Source organism: Podarcis pityusensis (genome assembly GCF_964106645.2).
Source record: "Podarcis pityusensis genome assembly, chromosome: 8".
NCBI classification, from domain to species: domain Eukaryota; kingdom Metazoa; phylum Chordata; class Lepidosauria; order Squamata; family Lacertidae; genus Podarcis; species Podarcis pityusensis.
In genome coordinates, this window is record NC_138033.1 from 78,901,062 (window position 1) to 78,911,456 (window position 10,395).

Below are 10,395 nucleotides of genomic sequence, written 5' to 3' on the forward strand. Positions count from 1 at the left end.
TCCACTGTAAGTACCGTATTTTTTGCTCTATAAGACTCACTTTTTCCCTCCTAAAAAGTAAGGGGAAATGTGTGTGCGTCTTATGGAGCGAATGCAGGCTGCGCAGCTATCCCAGAAGCCAGAACAGCAAGAGGGATTGCTGCTTTCGCTGCGCAGCGATCCCTCTTGTTCTGGCTCCTGAGATTCAGAATATTTTTTTTCTTGTATTCCTCCTCCCAAAACTAGGTGTGTCTTATGGTCCGGTGCATCTTATAGAGCGAAAAATACAGTATTTTTTTTTTTAAAAAACACACTACTTTGTTTCAGTCTGACTTTATTGACAACCAAAGACTCCAACAGAGCCCATGAGGGGCTGTAGCAATGGGCTTGCCTGGATCTCTGTCCAGGATCACCCTAGACGAGTTGGCTTCTGGGCGGCTCCTTGCCGCAGTCCAGGATACAGGCCTCTGCTGTGCTCCTCAAGCGAGCCCGACAACTCAATGGGAGTCCTAGGTGACGAGACGCCTTTGCTTAAAGTCAACATCTCCGGGTCTTACGACTGCCCGTTTTCTCCGGTGTCGTCGACGACGGGGAGGCTGTCGTAGGAAGGGAATTCCAAATGGACAGGGAGAGGAATTTCCACCTCGTGGGGCTTGGGGGAAGAGAGGCCCCGGAACTGCGGGACGAAGCCGGACCGCTCGCCACTGCCCGGACATTCGACCGCCGAGCACGTGATGCAGTCGTCCAGGTTGCAGGGCTTCTCTTGCCAAAACTCGGAAGCCTTGAGGTCCAGTGTGATGTTCATGGCCCACACGACAAAGTGCCGGATCCTGGCCTGCTTGTGTAAGTCACACATGCACACCCATGGCTGCCAGGGGTTCCAGTGGAAGTTGGCTGCCTCTGTGGACGGCAAGATGAGGACAACTGAGAACATAAGAAGATACAAAGGCAACCTAGATGGCTTTCATTCATTCATTCAGCCAGAAAAAATCCATCTCTAAAACATATAGGCATACAGCGGTACCTCGGGTTAAGTACTTAATTCGTTCCGGAGGTCCATTCTTAACCTGAAACTGTTCTTAACCTGAAGCACCACTTTAGCTAATGGGGCCTCCCGCTGCCACCGCACTGCCGGAGCATGATTTCTGTTCTCATCCTGAAGCAAAGTTCTTAACCTGAAGCACTATTTCTGGGTTAGCGGAGTGTGTAACCTGAAGCATATGTAACCTGAAATGTATGTAACCTGAGGTACCACTGTATTAAACACATAAAATGTTGTATACAATGAATGGAAAAGGATGTTCAAAATAACTTTTACAGTGGTACCTTGGGTTAAGAACTTAATTCATTCTGGAGGTCTGTTCTTAACCTCAAACTGTTCTTAACCTGAAGCACCACTTTAGCTAATGGGGCCTCCTGCTGCCGCTGCGCTGCTGGAGCCCAATTTCTGATCTCATCCTGAAGCAAAGTTCTTAACCTGAGGTACTATTTCTGAGTTAGCGGAGTCTGTAACCTGAAGTATATGTAACCTGAAGCATATCTAACCCAAGGTACCACTGTATTTTTTAAAAAACAACCCCAGAAGCTTTTCTTTTGGGAATTATAGGGACAGAACTACCTAAATTGTATAGAAATTTATTCATGCATGCTACTACAGCAGCAAGAATGCTACTTGCCCCGAAGTGGAAAGAAGCAGAAGTCCCAGCAAAGGAAGAATGGATACAAAAACTTATGGAATATACAGAAATGGCAAAACTTACCGGAAGAATAAGAAATCAAGACAACAAACTTTTTATAAAAGAATGGAAATGGTTTATTGAATATTTACGGATAAGAACATTGGCAGGATTATTGTAATAACCTGCAGTTTCATAAGAGTATATATTTAAAGGAGAAAATTAATTGAGCAAATTACAATGGTACCTCGGGTTACATACGCTTCAGGTTACAGACTCCGCTAACCCAGAAATAGTACCTCGGGTTAAGAACTTTGCTTCAGGATGAGAACAGAAATCATGCTCCGGCAGTGCGGTGGCAGCGGGAGGCCCCATTAGCTAAAGTGGTGCTTCAGGTTAAGAACAGTTTCAGGTTAAGAACGGACCTCTGGAACGAATTAAGTACGTAACCAGAAGTACCACTGTAAATGAATTTGGATATGCAGAAGATATTAAAAATACGTAAATTTAAGGAACCACAGAAAGAGGGGGGAAGGAAGTCAAGCTTTGAAATGTTAAAATGTTTGTAAAATTTATGAAATGTATAAGTCTGAAAAGTGTAATTTTTTTCTTTTTTTAAAAAAAGATGTACTGAAACTAATCACAAGCTCTGCCCTTCCCTCTCTTGCCTCTCTCTGTGGATCCCTTCCCAAGCAGACGAAGACTGTGTCTGGACCTGACTGGCCAGTTGTTTAGCCATATGAAGGACTCTCCTCGATTGGGGGTTTCAGAGGGGGAGGCGAGCCAGCAGGACCGAGACTGCCCTGCTGCTGGGTAGCAAGGGAACCTCTGACTCCCCTCTGACTGAGTCTGCGCTCACACTGTGACTCTCAGCCTCAAACCCTGTCCTGGAAGGCCCACCTTCTCCTGACCCCCCACCAACCATGATCACTCAACCCCCCCCCCCCAGCTTCTAGTGCCTCCCAGCTTGTCCCTTCTCCAGACTGCTCTTCCGTGTCCCATGTTGTAAACAAATAAATCTGCCCTTTCCCCCCTTATGGGGTATCCAAGAGCCCATACAGAGTAGTTACGTAGGTTCCTTATTGGCAGGAGAAAATAACAGAGGCCAACCAGAGAATATTGAGAAGGAAAGCAGCTAGAAAGCCTGATCTTTATTGAACTGTTGCAACAGGGTGCCCCCTTCACATGCAGGAGAAGGAGGACCCAGAACCAAGGTGTGCCCATCCTTATATAGACATTTTAAATTGCCCGCCCTGGAGTCCAAGATCACCTCCAGACACATCATACCTACATCACAGAAAGGGTGGTCTACAGCAGAAATCTGAGTGCTTTGTTTACCTCCTGTCTGGCAGGTTACCTGTTTAATGGTCACTTGATTGGATTGCCTGGGGAGCCTGGCCAGTCTTTTGTAATGATAAGTACTTAGTTCCTGAGCCAGGCTACAGGCTCACGCCCTATTCATATCATAAATGTGCCCTTAAGACACATTTGTGAAGGAAATGACAATAGGGAGGCTTTTCCATTTTCCTTTGACCTTGCAGAGAAAACATTTGGTCAGTTTGGGAATCAAAAATGGTTCCAGGTTGGTCTTCCTGTGCTGATCTATGTATGTGCTTCCTGTGCTGATCTATGTATGTGCTTGGTTGGTACACTTATGAACATTTAACATATATCTAAGATCTCAAAATTCCTATCACACCCACCACCAGGAACTGGGATCTAAGTTGCCGTCTTCTGTGCCCTCCTTGGGGGGCTCTTGGGGAGGGGGCTCCCACCACTCTTCCTCATCCAGCCAGTCCCTGACAACTGGACAGATTCATGGAGGACAAGACTACTGTCAGGGGGGGTTGGTCTGGGGGTTCATCAGTATGCAGATGACACCCAGCTCTACCTCTCTTTTAAATCAGAACCAGTGAAGGCGGTGAAGGTCCTGTGTGAATGCCTGGAGGCGGTTGGAGGATGGACGGCGGCTAACAGACTGAGGTTGAATCCTGACAAGACAGAAGTACTGTTTTTGGGGGACAGGAGGTGGGCGGGTGTGGAGGACTCCCTGGTCCTGAATGGGGTAACTGTGCCCCTGAAGGACCAGGTACGCAGCCTGGGAGTCCTTTTGGACTCACAACTGTCCATGGAGGAGCAGTTCAATTCTGTGTCCATGGCAGCTGTTTATCAGCTCCATCTGGTACACAGGCTGAGACCCTACCTACCCGCAGACTGTTTCGCCAGAGTGGTGCATGCTCTAGTTATCTCTCACTTGGACTACGGCAATGCCTTCTATGTGGGGCTACCTTTGAAGGTGACCTGGAAACTACAACTAATCCAGAATGTGGCAGCTAGACTGGTAACTGGGAGTGGCCGCCGAGACCATGTAACACCGGTCTTGAAAGACCTACACTGGCTCCCAGGACATTTCCAAGCACAATTCAAAGTGCTGGTGCTGACCTTTAAAGCCCTAAACGGCCTCGGTCCAGTATACCTGAAGGAGCATCTCCACCTCCATCGTTCTGCCCAGACACTTAAGTCCAGCGCCAAGGGCCTTCTGGCGGTTCCCTCACTGAGAGAAGCCAAGTTACAGGGAACCAGGCAGAGGGCCTTCTCGGTAGTGGCACCCGCCCTCTGGAACGCCCTCCCACCAGATGTCAGAGAGAAAAACAACTACCAGATTTTTAGAAGACATCTGAAGGTAGCCCTGTTTAGGGATGCTTTTAATGTTTAATAGGTTATTGTATTTTAATATTCCGTTGGGAGCCGCCCAGAATGGCTGGAGAAACCCAGCTAGTTGGGCGGTATAAATAATAAATAATAAATTTTTATTATTATTACTGATGGGTATGAACCATGATGGCTATGCTCTGCCTCAACGTGTTTCTAACTCCCCGAGTAGCCAGAAACTACAGTAAGGGATGGGACTCTGGGGCTCGAATCTTGCTTATGGGTTTCCCATCAGGCACCTGGATGGTGACTGAGAGAGCAGGATACTAGACTAGATGGGCTATTGGCAGACTCTTCTTAATTTTCTTATGTCAGTGGTCCATCTATTCCTGCATCCTGTTCTCACAGTGGTAGGACTAAAACAGGCCTTTGGCCTGATGCCACAGGGATCTCCCAATATTCTTGAGAAGACCCAAAAGTTGGGACTGCAGCCTAAGAGATCTTTACCGCTTCCCAGCCGTAAACTTGCGCTACTGACGTATCCCAGAAGCCACAGCTCAGAACTCAGCAAAAGCAGCATCGCCAGCCTCTACTTCAGGACAGACCCAGCTCTGTAGCTGGGATGCTCGCTCCAAATTGGTTCATCTGCACAGCATGTAGATGGGAGGTTGTGTACCTGCCGCCATGGCAACAGAGAAGGAGCCAATCAGCACACAAAGAATGCCCGTAGCATCCTTTGGAGTGTGTTCCTGTGCTCAGGGAGAGGGATAGCACCCACATTTTGGCTAGGTTCAAATTTCAGTTGCCCATACAGTGGTACCTCAGGTTAAGTACTTAATTTGTTCTGGAGGTCCGTTCTTAACCTGAAACCGATCTTAACCTGAGGTACCACTTTAGCTAATGGGGCCTCCTGCTGCTGCCGCACAATTTCTGTTCTCATCCTGAAGCAAAGTTCTTAACCAGAGGTACTATTTATGGGTTAGAAAAGTCTGTAACCTGAAGCATCTGTCTGTAACCCGAGATACCACTGTATTTATTTATTTCTTAAAATGTATACACTGCTCGACTGTAAAACAGAGTTTACGGAAAGGGATAGCTTATTCCAGAGACAGCCTCCATCTTCAGCAGAGACCCCATCCCATTCCAAAACAAACTTTCATGGCAGGGCTAGCTAATTTGGTTTACTTTGGATTCCCATCAGCTCCAGACAGCAAGGGATGATGGGAGCCTTAGGCCAGCAGGTTGTCCACCCCGGCAGTAGGGTTCCCAGAGTTCCTGGGCAGGTTTGCTGGTCCTCAGTCTCAGTTCACCACCTGTAAAATGGGCGTCATTCTTTCCACTGCTGCTCTATGGGAAAATTATTGGCATGGCTTCATTCTTGCCTTGTTTATACTGGGTGGTGCTCAACTAAGTTTTACTCTATTGATATAAACGAACACGACTAAAGTTAGGTCCATTAATTTCAAAAGGCGTACTCTGAGTAAAACCTAGCTGAATACCACTCACATTTTATAAACCAGCATTTCTGCATTTAACATATATTCAAGGCAGTTCCCCCCCCCCCCTATAAGGATCTTAAATGTGGAGTTAAAAGTATGCTGTTAAGTTTTTGGCTCATCAGGTATTGCAATTTTTGAGTTTCATGGTTTGTTTGCATTTACGTACTTGTTAACCTTTTTATAACCTGCTTAGGGACAGTTTTAAGCAGTCTATAAACATACAAAATCAATTAATAAAAGCAGCCTGAAACTGTTTGACAACAGTCTTCCGGAGGCAAGTGCTGTGTCTATTACCTGTCTTTTAGTAGATTTTTAAAAAATATTGTTTTAATTAATTCCATTAGGGTTACTTTCTAACAATTGCCTTTTATGTGTTTTTAGCTTTTTGCATTTTATCTATGTCCTTTTAAGTTCTATAAGTCACCTTGGGGGAAAGGCAGGATGATGGTGATGATGATGTTGATGATAATAATAATAAAAAGTCAAAACTATATTTATTTACTTTAAAAAACAACAACAAGACAATTAAGACACACACACACACAGACACATCTTTTCCTTCACCAAATTAGTGTTTCTCTAAATGTCCTAAACTTCTACCATCCTTGGTGTCTTTTTTAAAACAACAACACGCTTTTTAATCTTTTGATTTCAAACCATGCTTTTATCATTTCAGGAGTTGTGCAAGAGCATGCGGACCAGAGACAAAAAGGAAGGCAAACCCGTCCTGCAATTTCTCAAACGTGGCAAAGCCTTTGGGCGCCGTGCTGATGAAACAGGCTAGCAGGCAACCTCACAGAGGAGGAGGCCCTGATCCATAAACACACGCAGCTCCTCCTCATTCCCCATCAAGGACCAAAAGTGGGAAGTTCGAATCGGCGAGCTCTTTTAATTAGATGTGGCTTTGCGGCACGGCGGCTTATGACGCTTCCTCCGCCAGGAGAAGTTGCAGAGTTCAAATTCCGCCACGCGGGAGAGGCCCAGGAGTTCGTCGGTCCTGTTTCCTCCTGACACTCTGGAGGCAGAGATCTGGAAGCCAGATTTTTTGTGTGTAAGGGTTAAAAAAAGAAGGGGTGCAGCAAACCCGTATAGGCCTGCACTATCTTAAGAATCTTTGGTGGGTCTGCTGCCGAGTTGCGGTCTTCGAGGCTCCTAAAGTCAAGACTCTAGTCCTCAAGATTCCGAACGATCTAAACAGAAATATATAGAAAGTTGCCTTATACCGAGTCAGACATTGGGGCCCATCTAGCTCAGGATTGCCTGCACTGACTGGCAGATACACTCTCCAGGGTTTCAGACAGGAAATCTCTCCCAAACCTACCTGGACCCTACATTAGTGATTGAATCCAGGATCTTCAACATGCCAAGCAGGTGCTCTGAGCTAAGGCCCTTCCCTGATCTTGCACAGAGAACCAGTTTTGATTTATTAGCGAGACAAGAAATCTTAAACCAGATCGGTGGTTCTGTTCCAACCAATTGCAGGAACACAGGGAGCCAAATTTTACTGACTTTTTCGATCCAGCTAGCTCAGCAGTTTTCTTTTTTGACAAACCTCCTAAGCAGAGATTTTTTAAAGTGCCAATTGGCATTTGTACTGGATTTGAAATTGTTTTCATCTTTGCAACGGGTTATGATTGGTGTGTGTGTGTGTTTTCTCTATATGTTGTAAAATTGTGTTGGGATGCTTTATAAAGGGACCCCTGACCATTAAGTCCAGTCGTGGCCGACTCTGGGGTTGCAGCGCTCATCTTGCTTTATTGGCCGAGGGAGCCGGCGTACAGCTTCCGGGTCATGTGGCCAGCATGACTAAGCCGCTTCTGGCGAACCAGAGCAGCGCACGGAAACGCCGTTTGCCTTCCCGCCAGAGCGGTACCTATCTATCTACTTGCACTTTGACGTGCTTTCGAACTGCTAGGTGGGCAGGAGCAGGGACCGAGCAACGGGAGCTCACTCCGTCACAGGGATTCGAACCGCCAACCTTCTGATTGGCGCTTGGGGGGGAATTGTCATCCCGCCACTCCTTGGTGTGTGGAGTGCCTCAGGGTGCGATACTCTCCCCGATGCTTTTTAACATCTTTATGCGCCCCCTCGCCCAGCTTGTCCGGAGTTTTGGGCTGGGTTGCCATCAGTATGCCGATGACACCCAACTCTATCTGTTGATGGATGGCCATCCTGACTCGGCCCCAGACACACTGATCAGATGTTTGGAAGCTGTGGCTGGATGGTTACGTGGGAGCCGGTTGAAGTTAAATCCTTCGAAGACAGAGGTCCTCTGGCTGGGGCGGGACGATATGGGATTGGGGGGGCAACTCCCATCTCTTGCGGGGGTGCAATTAGTGCCAGCACTGTCCGTTAAGAGTTTGGGTGTAATCTTCGATACCTCCCTCTCTATGGAGGCACAGATTACAGCTATAACAAAGGCGGCATTTTTTCATCTCCGCCAAGCTAAGCAGTTGGCCCCTTATCTCTCTCGCCCTGACCTAGCCACTGTGATCCACGCGACGGTCACCTCCAGACTGGATTATTGTAACTCGCTCTACGTGGGGCTGCCCTTGAGACTGACCCAGAAACTCCAGCGGGTGCAGAATGCCGCGGCGAGACTCCTTATGGGGTCCTCGCTGCGAGATCACATTCATCCGGTACTATACCAGCTGCACTGGCTCCCGGTGGAGTACAGGATCAGGTTTAAGGTGTTGGTTTTAACCTTTAAAGCCCTATACGGCCTAGGACCCTCGTACCTACGGGACCACCTCTCCTGGTACGCCCCACAGAGGAACCTACGGTCTGCAAATAAAAACATCCTGAAGGTCCCAGGCCTCAGAGAGGTTAGGCTGGCCTCAACTAGAGCCAGGGCTTTCTCGGCTGCGGCTCCAATCTGGTGGAACGCTCTGTCACAAGAGACTAGGGCCCTGCGGGACTTGACATCTTTCCGCAAGGCCTGCAAGACAGAGTTGTTCCACCAGGCCTTTGGTCAGGGCCCAGCCTGACTCCCTCCTCTGGCAACCTGCACAGAACTTTGCTTAACGGTTGCCATTAATTTGATTTTAATTAATTTTTATAATGAAATGTTTTAGAATGTTGGATTATTTGATTGTTTGATTATTTGTTTGTTGTTAGCCGCCCTGAGCCTGGCTTTGGCTGGGGAGGGCGGGATATAAATAAAATTTATTATTATTATTATTATTATTATTAGCCCTAGGCTCTGTGGTTTAACCCACAGCGCCACCCGTGTCCCTGATGATGGAATAGGACATCCCTATTTTCATTGGAGGAGTGTTGGAGGGTATGTCCCACACTGGCTCTCATTATTATCCTAAAAGAAAGGTAAAGGACCCCTGACAGTTAAGTCCAGTCGCAGACAACTCTGGGCTTGTGGTGCTCATCTCGCTTTATTGGCCAAGGGAGCCGGCGTACAGCTTCCGGGTCATGTGGCCAGCATGACTAAGCCGCTTCTTAGGAAGCGATTAAAAAACGAATAACATCTGTGCTGACTTGGAATTGGCTTTCTAGGGTTGTTTCCCCACCTGGAGAAGCCTGGAATTGAACCTGCGAGCTTTCGAATGCAAAACAGGGGCTTTACCACCAAGTCACAACCCTTTCCAGCAGACCAAATCTTCCTACGTTTGCATACGAAGAAAAAAACCCCAGTTGTTTTGAAGCAAAAAAACCATGCAGCTTTTTGAACATGCATTCACCTTAAGTACAAGAGTCCCCTCCTACAGGATACTACTGTAGTTTTAAGAGTACTTAAAAAAACCCAACTTTATTGGCCCAAATAGAAGCCTCACCTGAATATAAACCGCACCTTTAAAATTCGGGGGGGGGGGGGAGAAAAAAAGACAATACTCGAATATAAGCCACTCCCTTAAAATTCCGCAGGCACTCACACCCATTCCGTTTTACTGTATGTCTGTTTCAGATATCGTAAAAGCCAATATTTGTAAGGTTGAGAATTTAAGCCGCACTTTAACTTTTCACGGTTGGAATTTGGAAAAAAAAGTGTGGCTTATAATCGGTATTTTCTTTTTAATGGAATGTAATAGATAAATATAACCAATACCAGTAATAAAAGGGGCATCTAGGACCAGACAGAGCAGGATGAATTTCCCTACCAAAATAAAGAATAATAGATCAGAATTACAAGGTCCTAAGTAATACCACAGGGACGCAGGTGGCGCTGTGGGTTAAACCACAGAGCCTAGGACTTGCCGATCAGAAGGTCGGCGGTTCGAATCCCCGTGACGGGGTGAGCTCCCGTTGCTCGGTCCCTGCTCCTGCCAACCTAGCAGTTCGAAAGCACGTCAAAGTGCAAGTAGATAAATAGGTACCACTCCGGCAGGAAGGTAAACGGCGTTTCGTGCGCTGCTCTGGTTCGCCAGAAGCGGCTTAGTCATGCTGGCCACATGACCCAGAAGCTGTACACCGGCTCCCTCGGCCAATAAAGTGAGATGAGCGTCGCAACCCCAGAGTCGGTCAGAACTGGACCTAATGGTCAGGGGTCCCTTTACCTTGGGCTCCCATTGTCTCTGTAGCTTATTGCTCTCGTACATTATATAGACATAGAGTAAGCTGTCCTGACAGGCTTAGCT

The 10,395-nt window shown here is 47.1% G+C and overlaps 1 protein-coding gene across 3 annotated transcripts in view; it reads right to left on the reverse strand.

Moving 5' to 3' along the window:
- Nucleotides 1-296: 296 nt before the first annotated feature.
- The window catches only part of MIIP (migration and invasion inhibitory protein), a 27,782-nt gene continuing 17,683 nt past the window's right edge, over nucleotides 297-10,395 (reverse strand). The window contains exon 10 of one of the 3 annotated variants that reach the window (XM_081017985.1): nucleotides 297-879. In XM_081017985.1, coding sequence (XP_080874111.1) covers nucleotides 781-879 — 99 coding nt within the window. In that variant the 3' untranslated portion in view covers nucleotides 297-780. Of the gene's footprint in view, nucleotides 880-6,449; nucleotides 6,997-10,395 lie in introns of those variants that run through there. The other 2 variants (XM_081017984.1, XM_081017986.1) reach the window with 2 other exon arrangements.